Raw genomic sequence first — 17,119 nt, forward strand, 5'->3', positions numbered from 1 at the left:
GGGGAAGGGGGTGCCACCTGCTTCTAGTTTAATCACAGGGGTTCACTTGCAAACACAGCTGCACGGAAAAACACCTTCTGCAAGGGCAGAACGCATTCAGCTGCCTCTAAGCTAATTCCATTGTGTAGTCTCCCCCTTTGTAGCTCCCGGGCTGATTCTAAAACATACAAAACAAAGGAAACAAATTTGGAATTCTCAGCTGACTCCCAAGTAGACCCCATGGAATATAAGGACCCATAGTAAGCATGCTGCTGGGCTGGCCCCTGTGGCTGGGCCTGATCCAAAGCCTGTTGAAATCAATGGAAAGACTCACACTCACTTCCTTGCGGGGGACCTGATCCAAAGCCCACAGAACTAAGTGAAGAAACTCCATTAGGAATATGGGGAAGTGAGGAATAAATGTTTGTTAAATATAAAAGGCCAGTCAATGGGGAAGAAGTACTGTCATATTTCTGGGACGGTTTCATAAGCAATAAAATAAAAATCCTAAATTACTGGAGAAACAATACTTGCCCGTGTCCTTCCTTAGTGCAGTGCTGTTAGAATCATAGATTAGGGTTGGAAGAGACCTCAGGAGGTCATCTAGTCCAGCCTGCTCACTAAGGGCTCAGTCATGCACCTGGGATCTCCCCTCCCTTCCTGCGGAAAGTGTGGATCAGGGGGTTTTGCTTTCTCTGCAGCAGCATTTCCCCTCCTACATCCTGCAGACAACTCTGTGGGGAAACATGTGGGGAGGCTGGGAGCGGGGCGCACTAGCTCTGCAGAGATTCAGCCAGAGGGACTTTTTCTAGGCCCCTTTCCATGTTGGGGAGCCCCCACACTAATGGGTCCCAGAGCAGTTGGTAGCAGGAGGGTTATAGGCAGAGCTTCACCTTAAGGAAGGATATGCTGGGGTGGCCCTGGAGGTCTGTGGGCAGAACCCTCGCTGTATCTCAGGGGAGGATGGAAACTCGAGAAGGGGATCCTTGCAGCGGGTCCCGTGCCTTCCCAGGCATTGCCACCACCCAGGGGAACTATCTAGCCCCAAAGTTATTTCAGTCGCCAGTCAGCTGGGAATGCCACCTCTACAAATTAGTGCTTTCCTATCAGCCCTTAGTTACAGCCTAGGATAGCTGCTGCTGGCTCCAGGAATCTGAATCCCTGCAGGCAGTAGTGTCCAAAGTGCAGGCTAGCAGGCTGCAAAGGCAGCAGTTGTGAGCTCTGTATGCAGGCCATCCCTAGGAGGGTGCAGGGCACAGGACCCAGGCGCAGAGTTTCTAATCTGCCAGGGGGTGCTCCCCCAGGCTCCGCCCAGGCCCCGCCCCCACCTGCTTCTTCCCACCCCGGCTCCGCCCCCACCCCACCTCTTCCCAGCTCCTCATCCCGCTTGCCCGCCCACCTTCTGCAGGGCCCTCCAAAGCGCAGGGCCCAGGACGGTCGCTCTGATTCGCTGTACTCCAGGGACGGCTCTGCCTGTGCGTGATGAACAGACAGCTGTGCCCAAACACCTCAAGGCGCGCAAACAAACCCAGAGCTAAGGTAAGGCTGGAGCCAGGGCTCAGATCCAAGGGCTACTGATTTGCCAAGGCCCCATCCTGCCCCTCCACATGGATCTGCCATTGTGTGCAGGCAGGCCATAGGCCTCTTCCTAACCCTCCAGTCAGGGCACAGGGCCTGGCCCTACCTTGCCACGGGGGGCAGAAGTGACTCAGTGTTTTTATTTTCTGAGATTGAAGGGTTAGGAGCTAAAGACCTTGGCACCGATTCTGAGCAGTATGTCTCAGGAGGTGCAGCCTGGTGGGGGTCTGGGGCAAAAGTGGCTTTACATCAACTTTCCATGTCTTAAGTCCTGGGCCCCAAAGGCTGCTCTTCCTTAAAGCTGTTTCCCAAGGCTATTAGAAGCCAGAGCTTACTAGTCACAGCCCTCCCCAGCAAGGCCTTACCCTGGGACTGTGCAGTGGGTAGCACAAGACCATGTTGCTGCTCCCAGGCTAGCCCGGGAACACGCCTATGGCCTGGGTGTTCGCTGGCAGCTGGCATTGTGAACACTTGAAGAAAACAAATATTAATAGACTTGCAATAAACTAGGCAAAGTTGACAACACTGGGACCCTCCTAAATCATCTGAAATCTGGTGTGCATTGGGTTAGTTTAAATAGACAAAAACCTATATAAAATGTGTTTAAAAACAAACCTATAGTTGTTTAAACCAGAGCAAGTCTCTGGGTAGACAAGGCCTAACACTGCTTTAACCTGCATTTCTAGGTCTCCGATGCCCTGCTCAGATATTTACACCAACGCAAGAGGAGTGCAAATGCTACCAAATCAGCACTGGCAGAGGCTTGTCCTCACTTTGTGTATGTGTGAAGGACAGCAATGGAGACTCAAATCCTGGGTGCTTCTTAGGCTTTCACAAGAGGTGCCAGTGTCTTAAGAGATCCATTTCCTTCCCCCGAAAAAGAGAAATCATCTTTATTTATCTATCGAATCCTTTGCAACTTGTTTATATTAAATTCCCTATCACACAGAACAGGGCCGGGGCTCTGGAGTTTGCAGTACCTTTCAGAGTTGCATTTATTTTAATGTAACAACCTAACAGCAGCTCACAGCTGAGCCATATTTGGGGCAGAAGACAAATGGGAAGAGGATTTAGTTTCTGTCTCTTACATAGAGATGCAGAAGATGGCTACTAGTAACAATCACGTTCTAATGCCTTTAGTCAGCAGAATAGTCTTGCGTGAATGGAGTTTTACTCTTTTAATCATGCTCTAAAGTTCAGAATTATCAAAACTAGAAAACAAAAATTAGTGTTATACAAATACAACGAGAGTTCATTCCATGTAGCAATATTTTGATATTTGGCGCTGAAACTATACTGGTGTACTTAAAGTGGTAGCACTCCTCTGGTGTGGACACACCCATACCAATACAAAGGTGAGGATAATAGTATAGCTCAGGGGTAGGCAACCTATGGCACGTGTGCCAAAGGCGGCACACGAACTGATTTTCAGTGGCACTCACACTGCCTGGGTTCTGGCCACCGGTCCGGGGAACTCTGCATTTTAATTTAATTTTAAATGAAGTTTCTTAAACATTTTAAAAACCTTATTTACTTTACATACAACAATAGTTTAATTATATATTATAGACTTATAGAAAGAGATCTTCTAAAAACGTTAATGTATGACTGGCACGCAAAACCTTAAATTAGAGTGAATAAATGAAGACTCGGCACACCACTTCTGAAAGGTTGCCGACCCCTGGTCTAGCTTATTCCTGAACAGGAAGGGAAGGAAGCTATACCAGTATAAGGCACCTTCCATGCTAGGATTGTACCAGTACAATTATTGGGAAAAACTAAAAACAACCCTAACCAAAATACTTCTACTGGTACAAAACCTGTGTGTAGAGTGGGCCTCAGACACTTCGCTATCAGAGCTAGGTGGAGCGCTGGTCTGAGCCAGCATAGCACTTCCTATATTCCTAAACTGAACAAAACAAGTACAATTGTTGTCATGGGGTGACAGGTTCCTCCTACCAAATATAAACTTCTGTATAAAATGTATTGCAGGCAAAAATGTTGCACATACCAGATTTTCATTCCCATTGTTACTAACATTTTTACATTCCCAGCATTGATTCAACATCATCTCAGTAAGTTAAATGTGAACAAAAATGTAATGCAACTGTCATTGTGAAATATTTGCAGGGCTACATGAAAGTTACACTGCTAAGGTAGCTTTTGCATTACTGTTCATTTAGGTTCCCTAGAAAATTTTCCATACCATGTGTCTTGTTCAAGATGCCGTCTGATTTTAATAGTTATAAATATATACCTGCCGCAAAACTGCTGCCCCACAGCTGGATGTGACATTGCAGCAGCTGTGCTTCCTTTTTCCTCTTGTGTTCTTCAGCCTGTTCTGGCTGCAGGGGTGGTCTGACTCTCCGACCATGACACTTTCAAGAGTCTGACCCCTTCTGGGACCACAGAGTCCTTTAATGCATCCCAGAGAAACATAACTAAATCCTCAGCCCCAGTCAGGCTCATCTGGCCATCCCGTTCCTGCGCAGGTAAACCTCATCCATCATCAACATCCTCACTCCATGCCACAGTCAGGGCCAGACAGTTCTCTGCCTTCCCAGGGGTCCTGGGTCCCTCAGCAGCTCCTGATCTTTCTGCTGGCTCACCTCAGGGGCAGCCTGTCCATTGTTCTCCATGTCTGCTGAAGGTAGGACAAGAAGTAATGGGCTCAATCTCTTGCAAGGGAGGTTTAGGTTAGATATTAGTTGACACTTTCTAACTAGAAGGCTAGGTAAGCTCTGGAATGGGCTTCCTATGGAGGCTGTGGAATTTCCATCGTTAGAGCTTTTTAAAAACAGGCTGGACAAACATCTGCCAGGGCTGGTCTAGGTTTACTTGGTCCTTAGCAGATGAAGCTGGATTTGATGACCACTTGAGGTCCCTTCCAACCCTACATTTCTATGATTCTCCAGCCTTCTATCATCCCACTTCCCGGAGGGAGGGAGACAACACACTACGTACTCTCCTCTCCCAACTGACCTTCTCTCTCCTCTTTTAAGTCCACCCCCTTCACCTGACCACACCCTCCCTAGGTGCAATCAGTGAGGTTACTGACACTTTCAGGCTCCCTTAACCCTTCTGGTGTTTGTACGGGGTTTACATCACTATATCATAATATACAGATTTACATAGCTAAGCCAACCCTGCTATAGAAATCTTAGCTTCTGCAGTTCTATCTATCGTAAGTGCTTATATAGCCCCATTAGTGCTATATCCAAGCGCTTAACAAGCTTTAATGGATTTCTCTTCACAACTCCCCGGTGATGTTGGAAAGTGCTGTTATCCCCATTGTACAGATGGGGAGCTGGGGCCCAGAAGCCCAGAGCCACAAAGGGATTTAGGCTCCTAACACCTTTGTGGAACTGGGCCTAAGTGACTTTCCCAAGTTCATGCAGAAAATCTATGATGGAGCAGGAACTTGAACCAGTCTCTCTCAAGGGCTAGATTAGTGCCCAACCCCCTGAATCATCTTCCTTCTCTGCATTCATCTTAAACAAGCAGCCTTAGTTTTGCACTAATCTTGCTTTTTATATATAAGTAATTTGGGTTTAAGACAAGTATGTTTGCCTGCACTTCATGTTAGCATTGACGATTAGACTTTGAACTTCATCCCTCATTAAGATGCATGATGTAAGAAATGCACATTCTAAACCATATTAGACAATTAATTTAATTAACCTATTATCTACCAAGTTTCTAAGGACTAGACTACACTACAAAATTAGGTCAATATAACTACTTCGCACAGGGGTGTGAAAATTCTACACCCATGAGCGACGCAGTTAAACCAACCTAACCCCTGGCATAGACAGGAATTCTCCTGTCGACCTAGCTACCGCCTCCCGGGGAGGTGGAGTACCTATGCCGTCAGGAGAACCCCTCCCGTTGGAACAGGCAGCATCTGCACTGAAGCACTTCAGCAGCACACAAGCCCTCAGGTTCTTTTTAGATCTGTTCCTCAGCTAAAATACAGACTGGGGAAGTATGGTAAATGTATCCATTCATTAGCCAAAACAGAATTTCAAAAGCAACTAAGAAATTACAGAAAGTCAAATAAAGCTGGTTAGGTGATAGTGTTGACAATGTTTAACAGAATGAATTAAACATGGGATGTTACAGTTGACCAAGAAATAAAAAGAGAGAGGGTTGGGGTGGCACCGCGTCATGTAGCCAGGGAAAGGGCTATGGCCATGAGGTGCAAGTGCCACCCTCTACAGGTATCACTAGGCAAATTTCTCAGGCTCCAGTGTGCTGGGTGCACACACACCTATGTGAAGAAGCAGAAGACGATATCGTGTTACCAACTCTTACAAATGTAATGCAGCTCTCATTATATTTGGTGTTTTCCAGCCCCAGCTGCTAGAATCAAGAGACTGAATAAGAAGCTCAACTTTCTTTTCTTTTCTTTTTTTAAGGGAGGTTCTAGCCCTCATGGTCGCAGGGAAAAGACTGAAAATGTGAAGCACGTGCACACTTAAAGGCTCAGAAACCAGAAGACACAAAAACTTAACATGTATTATTTTTAAAACCCCTCTGGACTTTTAAGCCAAATCTCATGTTTTGGGGCTGGACTCATGATTTTTGCATGCTTGGGGTTGGCAAGGCTGCACTGAGGGCTTGTACCACTTTAACTTAAGGTGGGCATTTAAGCTTATTTAGTTAAAACTCTGCACATCCCTGGGTAGACACGCTTATTTCAATTTAAGAGTGGCTTATTTTGATTAAGCTTAAATCTGCTCCCAATCAATCTGTTACTGCTCCCAATCAATCGGTTTTGTTGGCAGAATCTTGTCTGCTTTTGTTTCGTTCTTCTGCCTGAGATTGAGGACTTGTTCCTCCCTGGCACTGGAATGAGGTTGTGACCATTGAAAATGGAATGAACCTACTGCAGACTCAGCTCAGACAGCATTAGGATGAGACATACATCTCCATTTCCTGTTGCTTTCTGCAGGGCTCTAAATAGCAGCTCGGCTAGTATTTCATCACGAATGTGTGGGATGCACCAACCATTCAGGACAGGATTTCCAGGAGCTTGCCAGGGCAAAATGAGTAATTTAGGTAGGCAGAAAATGGGGGTTGGCTCCACTGGCAATTCAAGGCACTTTCAAGACAGTAATGTAAGTGGCCCCAGATGACCCTGGGCACCCAAGGCAAGGGGCAGGGAGAGAATGGAGGGTAGCATTCTATTATAGGCAGCATGCATAGAGACCCCTATAGATCAGGTTGCCCGATGCATCCATTCTGGGCACTGGATGAGGTAGGAGCCCTGTTGGAAAAAACGGTATGTGACAGTGTAAATTAAAATTGTACCAGAACCTATTTGCACAAGGGGCCAGAATTAAGGTGGTATGAGCATAATCAGGCTACAGTTCTGGATCAGTTTGAGAGCCCAGCCCTGGTCTGGGGGGTAGTGGTGATAGGTCTCTTGAGTTAGTTTAGGGCCTGAACCACGTAGCTTTCTCCCAGCTGCTGTCCACATGAGGAAAAAGGGGCTCCTGGAGGGGTTTTCCTCTCTCCTCCCATGTTGACAAGAGACAGAGGGCCTGGCAGCGTTACAGCTTGGGATGCACCAGTTAACTAGGAGATGATGTGGGCTTCTTCTCTGCCTAGGACTTGCTAGAGGATCACCACCAGTCAGCTTAGGGGTGGCTCCTGCAGTCAGCTGACCCAACAGATGTGCAGACACGGATGGTGCTGAGAAGCCAAATATCCCTGTGTGTTGTGGGAATGGCCATGGATGCCGTTCACTGGGGACAGCCCTGGTCAGGGCATTGTTCCTCCGCCGGGTGGTCTCTCTGATGCACGTTCAGGCTGGTTTTCTTGCGGAAGCCCTTCCCACACTCCGGACACATGTAGGGTGTGTCGCCGGTGTGGGTTCTCCGGTGTGCAATAAGGGGGGAGCGCGCATAAAAGCCCTTTCCACACTCAGGACATTTGTAGGGCCTCTCTCCCGTGTGGATCCGCTGGTGGGCAAGCAGAGCGGAGCTCTGGCTGAAGCCCTTCCTGCACTCGGGGCATTTGTAGGGTCGCTCTCCCGTGTGGTTCCTCTGGTGTTTGATGAGGGCAGAGCTGTTTGTGTAGCTTTTCCCACACTCGGCACAGCGGTAGGGCCTTTCGCCCATGTGCAGCCGCTGGTGGGCGGTGAAGTCTGAGCTTTGCGCGAAGCCCTTCCCGCACTGGGAGCACTGGTAGGGCCGCTCCCCCGTGTGCACTCTCTGGTGCGTGGCCAGGTTGGAGCTCTGGCTGAAGCCCTTCCCGCATTGGGGGCATTCATAGGGCTTCTCTCCAGTGTGGAACCTCTGGTGGATGATGAGGTGGGAGCTCCGGCTGAAGCCCTTCCCGCATTCGGGGCATTGGTAGGGCTTCTCGCCCGTGTGTGTTCTCTGGTGGGTGATGAGCTGCGAGCTCTGGATGAAGCTCTTCCCACAACTGAGGCACTGGTAGGGTTTCTCCCCAGTGTGGATGCGCCGGTGCTTAGCCAGGGTGGAGCTGACGGTGAAGCCTTTCCCGCACAAAAGACATCTGTAGGGCTTCTCGCCCGAGTGGATTCTCTGATGTCTAGTAAGACCTAAGCTCCCACGGAAGCTTTTCCCACAGTCGGAGCATGTGTTCTTTCCCTCTCCCGTGTGGAGTCTCTGCGGGATTGGGAGGTCATTGAGGTCACCTCCCCCAAGCTGGATGGATTTCCCCAGTCTCTTTGCTGGAGGGTTTCTTTGCTCCCTTTTGGACCTGCCTGGACTCTCAGAAGCTTTTCCCTGCTCAAGAGGGCAGAAATTTCCCTGCGCTTTGGATCTTCCCAGTAACGTCACATGAAGTTCCACTTGCTCAGGACTCTCCTCCTCATTCTCACGCACCATCCCATGACCTGCTGGGATAGCGAGAGAGCCAGAAGTGAGTCACTCCCTGTGCTGGGAAAACAAGGTGCCTAAGACAGGGCAGGGAGGTTGCAAACCAAAATAACTGTTTGGGAGATTGAGGAATCTGGAGCTGAATCCCCCCAGCCATTCCCCCGAGGTGATTGAGGCGGGACTGGTTCCACCACCTCGTGCCATCCAAACTCTGTGGAGGACAGGAGGGCACAAGAGGGAATTACCAGAAGGTGGCAGTCAGGATTACTGGAAAGTCACAAGGATACGACACCTGCCAATACAATCCTAGCTTTCTACTCTCTCACCATAGTTTCCTGACATCAGTCTCCCATGTTCCCTACCTGTACAGGTGCTTCTTAGGTTCTCCCTTTCCAGGACCGATGGCTCTTCCTCTAGTTCCATCTGAGAGATCACCTTGGTAATTAGACACAGTGCTGGGCAGGGGAGGGAGAAAACACATCAGGGTAAATTACACGATTGTGGAATCTCTCACAAAAATCTCCCAAGATCTTATACAACTGTAGAACTCCTGAGTTTGCTCTCAGTGCTCAGAGCTGTAGGGGTCAGCATCAGTCAGCCACTGAGCCCCTGCCTATGTCCAGTGCCTTTTCCCCTGAGCCCCACCTGGCTCAGCTCTCCACGTATGCAGTATTGCCAGCCTCCAGAAACCAAAAATTAGGAGGGGTTATATCAGTCAAACCATGTTTTTCCATCTGTCTTTTGACTTTTAACTCTCCTCTATTCCTCTGCCAATGGGGGTATCAGAATTCCACTTGAAAAGGCAAACTTTAATGGACATAACCATGCAAGCTACTCCATTTACCATCTCCTCACCCCTAACATAGAGGAACTGCCATCCAATTCTTATTACCCAAGTCCCCCTGCTCCCTCCTCTACCTGGGTCTGAGCAGAACAATCCAACTCCCCATTCCCTACCTCCCATTCCCCTGGGCCCCTCTCTCTGTTCCAGGGCCATACAGGTCAGATCTGAATCCTCAGCCCTACAGCGCTTGCCCAGAACGCTGCCCACACCTCCAGCCCGGAAGATTGTGGGTTTGCAGTGACTTCCTGAGTCAGCATGAGAGCTCCTGCAGGCACCAAGATCGTAGGCTCTCGAGCAGTTTGTGAGAGTTCAAGTTGGCAACACTGTCTTCCCCTGGCTGCTGGAAGGGGACTGTCCTCTGCACCCCCTCAGCCTTCCTCCTGCCCCCCACATTCCCCTGCATTCCCTCAACTGCCCTTCTGCCCCCCTCACTTTCCCCATCCCCCTGTCATGGTGTCTCTGCTGGTCCTCACAGTTCCTGTGTCTTGTCCAGCCCCTTCAACCTGTTGGCCTGGCTTCAATCCCATTGAAAACAGTGGGAGGTGGCAGCCAATTTTATGAAGGGTAGCCTCACATTAGAAGTTGGCAGCCATCTTGCAGGCTTCAGCTGTACTGATAGTAAGGGGAGATGGCCATTATGAATAAGGGAAAAGTCATGAGTTGGCATCTTTTGTCATGTTTTCATGAGACAGGAACCACCACCCCACCCCCCAGCCACCCCCCAAATTGCTAGAGTTGTGATAAAATCACAAGAGTTGGCAATACTGGGTATGTCTCTACTTCAATCGATCAGATAGACATAAACTAGCCCACACCAGCATGGCTAAAAGTAGCGGTGTAGATGTGGTGACATGGGCTAGTGTGCTTGTGCAACCTACCTAGAGAAGAGGTAAGTCTAGGTTTGTATTGGTTGCAATTTACTTACCAATTCTGTGCTACAGAACTCCTCTATCTGACTTAATGTATTTGTACAGACCATGAACTCATATCCTTGCTAGACACTACAGCTGGGTTTTCTATAGGAAACCTCTAAATACTAAAAAGTGGAAATTATAATTGGATTTGCTTTCTTTTTCTTCTTCTTAAGAATCCAGTACCAGTTTTCACCATAAGACAGTTTCACACACACACCCACACAATTAGCCGTTTCAAATTTCTTTTCCCCCCATTTTTTTTCTTTTTACTGAATAACGCTCCAAAGACAAACCAGTACAGCACAGCAGTTCCAGTGAACCCTAGCTAGATTAACAGCACTAACGAGAGACGCATTATTTACTTTTAAAATGAAGAATATAGCACGGAGCCTACACTCTAAAATATGTATATTTAAACCTCGCAAAATAAGTAGGAAGATTGGGACTTTTGCCAATCAGAGATCATCTACTTTCATGTAGGCTGAGTCTAGGTATTATACTGACAACTAGATCAAACATTTAGCTGCCCGGAGAGTAGGAGGAGTAAGATCCTGACTCAGACACCAAGGAATCCCAGTAGCCCAGACTAGTGAGGGGGCTGGTGCCGATGGTGGAAATGGTACTGCCAGCACTGAGTTCACCTCCGTTGTTTGTGGGGCCGGGAGCAGTGTTGACCCCAAAGTCAGCATCGGTACCGAAGTAACTAACGGTGCCGAAGAGGAGGGTGGTGACTGATGCCACAGTAACATTGGCGGCGCCAGCCACAGGCTACCGAAGAAGTTCCCGGTGCTGAGGAGGGAATCCAGTACCGGCCCCATTTCCACTGAGTGTGGAAAGGAAACACTGGGGTGTAGCGCTGATACAAAAACAGCCAGGGCCAGCATCGCCCTCGTCGGGACCGGGGTCAATGGACACCCTGGGGCCAGAACCGGAGTCAATGGTAAGGGATCTCTGTCCTCCCGGCGCAGTGCTGGGGAGCTGTTGATGGATCCTGCTCCATCCCGCACACTGGCATTCACCCTGTGCCAATCCACGCTCCTTCTGGAGGAGGGAGACGAGTCCCCATGGGACCTGGAGTGGCTTCAGTTGGTCTCATGTGACCATTTCCATGGCATACTCGACGGGGAATGACTCTTTGGAGAGATGCCAGCCCCAGGACGTGACACAGCAGCACTTTCCGAACCCGAGGGCGACCTCCGAGCCAACAAGGCCTCGTGATGAAGCAGGCCGCATAGCCTGTTCAATGAGTTCGTTTGGTGAGCGAGCTGCAAATCAAACACCGTTCCTTGCCGTGGGCCTCAGCCAGCACCGGTGTGGAGATCGCCCTTCCCCTGCTCCAAACACTACAGTCAATGTTTAACCCCTGGGGAGAGCATCACCCGGGAACACTTAAACTCCAACTAACACACACTGTACTAGGAGTAGTAATGAACTATATGCAACCAAAAATAGAGGATTGTGAGGATGAAAATCACAGAGCTCTGACTCCAGCCATGGGCAGTAAGAAGGAACTGTGGGGGGTCAGGGAGAGGGACTATGGCCATGAGAGCCGCCCCTCTACAGATACTGCTAGGTAAAATTCTCTGGCTCCGGCGCACTGGGCGCGCACACACCTAAGTGGAATACTCAGCTGCATCTACTCAATGAAGAGAAATTACTTATTTTCGTTCTTGGAATTAGGGACGTTAACATATAAATGCTGCAGACCAATAAGGTCCAACCAATCTGTAAAATTACAGGAAACTGTATTGAGATCCAACCTACAGATTCAGTCTACATTACCCCTGGCAGCTCCATCTTCTCCTCGCTGGGCTGGGCTGGACCTACTAGTACTCAAATGGTTGCCAGTTTTGTATCCCTGATAGAACTCACTACTGATTGGTAAGGAGCTTTGAGCTTCTAACTAAAGGCACATGCAGGGGAATGTCTGCCCTTGGCGAAAACTTCCACACCAGCTTCCAAACAGCTCCTGAGCTGGTTAACAACTTCCTGCGCTCCCTCTAGTGTGCGGAATCAGCAACCGCTTGCTTGCAGTCCCTTGAGCCTCTCTCAAGCCACCTTATCTGGGAATGTTCCCTATCACACAGAGCAAGCAGCAACAGCAGCTGCAACTACAGCAATAAGACTTCTGGCTGAACCCCAGAAAAGAAAGGAGAGTTACGGATGTGCAGCCCACACTGTCGCACTTTTCAGCCACGCTGGCAGTGGTAAAGCTAGAGTGGGTATGTGTGCTCATACTGCAATCACACCTCCGCTTCCCTCAGGTGGTGAATGGGGGAAACCTGTATGACTGTTTGCCCTCAGTGGAATCTGTCTGTGCAGCTTCAAAAACAGCTACTGAACACGTCCACTAACTCCCACACCCTCCTCTGGGCCCTTCTCACTAAGGCCCCGTCTACACTAGCACTTAAGTCAGCAAAACTTTCATCGTTCAGGGTGTGACAAAAGCCACCCCCAAGCCACATAAGTTTTGCCAGCATAAGCACTTGTGTGCACAGCACTATGTCGGCGAGAGAGGCTCTCGGGCTGTCATAGCTACCACCACCCGTTATTATGTCCGCGGCAGAGCTCTCTCCCATCAGCACAATGTGGCTACACAAGCGATCTTACGGCAGCACAGCTGTATCGGTACAGTGTAAGTGTAGACATTATAGACGTTTTCTGCCCTGCTATCTTGGGCTTTGTCTACACTGGCCCTTTCATCGTTAAAACTTTTGTCGCTCAGGGGTGTGAAAAAACACCCCCCGAACGACAAATGTTTTAACAACGAAAAGCGCCAGTGTGGACAGTGCTTTGCTGGTGGGAGCCGCGCTCCCGTCAACGAAGCTACTGCCCCTCGTTTGGGGTGGTTTCATTTTGTCGCTGGGAGAGCTCTCTCCCACTACACTGCGTGCCTTACAAGAGCACGGCTGCAGCAGTAAGGTGCCAGTGTAGACACAGCCTTACCAGGGGTGTCTTTGAAGAGCCAAGGGCTGCTTCTGCTCAATGAGTTTTCCTGATCCTTAAGGGCTTGTCATGGTTACAAAATGCTACTGTCACCTACATGCTTACACTGCAGAGAGGCAGTGGGGCAGAGACATGGGATTTAGTTGAATTCTTTGTCTCTGCACGCTCTCATTATTCCCCTGCATGACGTCCCTGTAGTGAGTCCTCTAATGAGGGGTCAAAAACATCTGTTGCCTACACGGCCACCACCTTGGAGTCACTGGCCCCGGAGACATCAAGCGCCCCCCACTCAGTGGCTGCTCAGCACTGAACCCCCCAGCTCAGCCATGGCCTGGCTGCGAAACGCCCACTGGCCCACAAAGACCAGGGAACATGCCAGTATTGCCAACGCTTACGATTGAATCACGTGTCTCACACTAGATGGTGTTTTTTAAAGTCCCAAGTGCTGTGCTGGAATCAAATTATTACTTTAGAATCACAGCTTTTTTTCCTTCTTTAAGTAAGTGTCTAGCTCTTCTGGTTGCAGGAAAAGCATAAAAACATGATCTCTAAATGCTCCAACACCAAAAGGCAAATAAAAAGACCCAGCATTATTTTTAAATCTCATGATTTTTAAGGCAATCTCGGGGGGGGGGGGGGGGGGGGGGCTGCCACATCATTTTTGAACCCTTGGTGGTAGATCAGTGTTCTCACACCTGCCTGGTGTGTGAAACTGTGCCCTGAACAGGGTCCAGCCAATCCCGAGTGCCCGTCCCAGTTCTCAGGAGAGGGATGTGGGGGGCCTGGGCTCTCACATGGGCTTGGCTGGTGGATTTCACCCCTGCCTCTGGCTAGTAGGCGTAGTCCTTTGGCTACTGGGAACCTGCTACATCTTCGATCGGGGTTTGTTTCCAATTGCACAGACGGGGGATTTCTGCCTCCCCCTGCTGAAAGCCAGGCCCCTTGGCAAACACTTCCCAGCCGGTTCGGCAGCTGTCCCATCTCGCTCACTTTCTCCCCGCCCTCCCCGGTGCATTCACTGTCTCTGCCCCTTCCCGGGCAAACCCACCAGCAGCTGCCTGAAGAACCCCCTACCTCGGCCAGCTCTGCTGCAGCCATTGCCTGGGCGGCTGGGGTGAGAGTGTCCTCGTCCCCCGACTCTGCTCCTGCCCCACGCCAGCGGCGGCGTTTGGTCACTGGCGCGGAGGGGAGCAGCCGCTCGTGCGAGTGCGGCCAGGAACCACCGCCCGCGTGTGGCCGCAGCAGCAGCGGCGGCGCCGGGAGCAGCCACGTGGGGCGAGGCGGGGGAGCCGCGCCTGGCCCGTGTCTGCCCAGGCCCAGCACGGGCTCGCTGGTGTCTGGACGCTGTAGCTCAGGACAGGTGACTGCAGATCCCGCAGGGCTCCCACGCCGGGCTCGAGCCAGCCCGTGTTGCAGCCCGGCTTTGTAGGGAGGGACACAGGAAGGGGCTGGAGGCGCAGCCGATGGGGCTGGCAGCTCGGGCCCGGCTGGGCTGGGAGGAGGGGAGGCAGGAAGAGGGGTGTGCAATGGCCCTGCTGAAATCTCCTCTCTTGCCGGGTTTCGCTCTGGATCGTCCCGTCCTCAGGGGAGCTGGGAAAGGGAAGTGGCTGCCAGATAGGAGACTTGGGGGGAGTTGTTGGTGGATTTGTCCTGGAGGAGGGAGGAGCCGTAAATACTCAGGGAGGTGAAAGGGGTGATGGGACACAGCACAGGCTGGGAAGAGCTGGCCTGACCTTTCAGGACAAGGCGAGGTGAGAGGGGGCTGACATTCCCCACTGAGATGAGTCCGGAAGGACCCATCGCAGAACAACCGGCTGGGACCCAGCCCTTCAGTCTTCAGGACACGAGGGAGCTTTGGGGAATTGTTTCGGCCCCAGGAAGATGGATGACATCTGAAGATCCCCAGAAGAGTCTCTCTGAATCTTCCAGGCCTGCCGAATCTAAAACGTGGGCCCTGTGGACCCATGCAGCGGGAGTAGCAAAGGGACAGACGGTGCAAGGAGCTCGCAGGGGCCGGTTCTGTCAGCACAGAGAACATTTGCTATGGTCCCAGTTTCCAGAGTCAACATTTCTGCTGACATTTGCACCAATATCTAGGGGAGAGCAGCAGGGCTGAGGGAGGGGTGGGGTAGAGGTAGGAGCATCCTGGAAGCTGGGTCTAAAACGGGGTTACAGAACTGTCACCATTACCAAAGGGCGTAACACGCACTATAGGAGAACAGCACAAATGTGACACTCTGGGGCCATTATGATGGTCACTGCAGCAGGGGCACTGAGCAGCAGATTCTTGGGTTAGGTGCCAGTGACCTTCGAAAAGGAGGCTGTGTATCCCACCGAGGGCCCTGTCAGAGAAGAATGAGGAGACACTGAGCTCACAGGATGAGGGCTTGTTTTCCCTCATTCATTAGACGCTGCGAGTGCCCAGGCTACCATTAGCCCAGGTTTTTCCCAGCTCTGTAGGATTTCTGGTGCATTAAGGCCTATCATCCCCAGAACTCACCCGAGAGGGATAGTCACCTCCACACACAATCAGAGAGAGATTCAGGATCTCCATGGGGTTCTCTGATCTCCCCATCCCTGGAGCTGCTAATAGGGAAACGTACTTTGTCCATGTTCATTCATACACAGATAGAATCCCCTCATTTCTGGCTTCATCCTTTGAGCTAATCAGGGGTCCCTGCAGGTTTAGCAATGAGCAAGTGATTTAATGCTTTCACTGTGACTGGGATCGAGGCCCCAATGTGTGTGGAGGTCCCTGAATCTTTCTCAGGAACAAATCTCCCACCAGATGTTGGACTTTCTCTAGTTTCCATGAACTCTTTCCCATCAGTTCTGATAAAACAACCCCCAGTAAAGACAGCAGCTGGCTGTATGCTCATAGAACATCTGTATTACAATATCTGATCTCATCTGTTTTAATTAACATGAGCAGGATTTCTGATTCCTAAAGCTGATGTAACCTCCCAAGTGGAACAAGGGGAAGAACCCTGTGTCCCAGCTCTCCAGGATTCAGAGGACAGTAAGATCCCGAGAGGTGCCAGTACAGGTGAGGAGGAAGTTAGACCAAGTCCAAACCCATCTCTAGAATTCCTACAAACCTCATCTACCTCTATATTATAACCAGCAGTTGTCTCATCCCCATGACAGATTTCCCACAAGACTTTGCAAGAAGTATGTAGTTCCTTCCCTTACACAATTATTGGAAATATCATACTGGTTCTGACCCAAGGTCCATTTAGTCCAATGTCCTACCTCTGACAGTGGCTAGTGCCGGATGCTTCAGAGGAAGGTGTAAGACCCTACAGTAGCAGATGTGGGGTGACCTGCCCCCCACATAGGTCCCAGCCTGGTCTCTAATACTTAGAGATTGTTTTAAGCCCTGAAGCAAAAGGCTTCTCCCTTCGCAAATGTTTGTTAACTTTAATTACAACTCTAGCTATTCCTGTTATCTATATAAATGTCCAATCTCTTTCTGAACCTTGCTAAGTACTTTGCCTTGATGACCTCCTGTGGCAGAGAGCGTCACCTCTAATTATACATTGTGTAAAAAAGTATTTCCTTTTAGTGTTATTTCCACCTTTTAATTTCACTGAATTTCCCCTTGTTCTTAGGTAATGAGGTAGGGAGAAAAGACAATCCTGACCTACCTTCTCTATCCCATTCCTTGTTTTATAGACCTTTATCATGTCCTCTCTTATTTGTCTAAGGTAACAAACCCAACCATTTCAATCTCTCTTTATAAGAGTTTCTCCAGCCTCTTCATATTTTTCATTGCCTTTCTGCAAACTCCCTCCAATTCTGCAATAGCCTGTATGAGCCGGGGTGATCACTGCTGCATCAGTATCCAGATGCGGCTGCACCATTGATTTATATAAAGGCACTAGAATATTCTTCATATTCATATTCTCCATCCCATTTCTTATGCATCATGACTAAGGCTCTGCGTTTGTCATGGAAGTCAAAGATTCTGTGACTTTCCGTGACTTCTGCAGCGGCCCATGCGACTG

General features: G+C 49.9%; 1 protein-coding gene across 2 annotated transcripts; it reads right to left on the reverse strand.

Moving 5' to 3' along the window:
* Window positions 1-5,378: 5,378 nt before the first annotated feature.
* On the reverse strand, window positions 5,379-14,652 carry LOC112109898 (zinc finger protein 239-like). Of its 2 annotated transcripts, none has more exons than XM_029912945.1 (3): window positions 14,187-14,652; window positions 8,771-8,863; window positions 5,379-8,425 (listed from the first exon to the last, which is right to left on the reverse strand). In XM_029912945.1, exons 2-3 carry the CDS (start codon window positions 8,829-8,831, stop codon window positions 7,305-7,307), a joined length of 1,182 nt encoding a protein of 393 aa, XP_029768805.1. In that variant the 5' UTR covers window positions 8,832-8,863; window positions 14,187-14,652; the 3' UTR covers window positions 5,379-7,304. The 2 variants fall into 2 exon arrangements, with proteins under 2 accessions (XP_029768805.1, XP_029768803.1); XM_029912943.1 differs by having other exon boundaries at window positions 5,379-8,428.
* Between the last annotated feature and the right edge of the window lie 2,467 nt (window positions 14,653-17,119).

The sequence above is a fragment of the Terrapene carolina genome, unplaced genomic scaffold (assembly GCF_002925995.2).
Source record: "Terrapene carolina triunguis isolate 2854851 unplaced genomic scaffold, T_m_triunguis-2.0 Scaffold391, whole genome shotgun sequence".
In the NCBI taxonomy this organism is placed as follows: Eukaryota; Metazoa; Chordata; order Testudines; family Emydidae; genus Terrapene; species Terrapene triunguis.

Excerpts from the sequence above, each read along its gene's own strand:
- LOC112109898 (XM_029912943.1), bottom strand. The coding sequence starts at position 8,831 with ATGGAACTAGAGGAAGAGCCATCGGTCCTGGAAAGGGAGAACCTAAGA. Across the intron at positions 8,429-8,770 it reads CCTAAGAAGCACCTGTACAG|CAGGTCATGGGATGGTGCGT; the intron begins GTAGGGAACATG and ends TCGCTATCCCAG.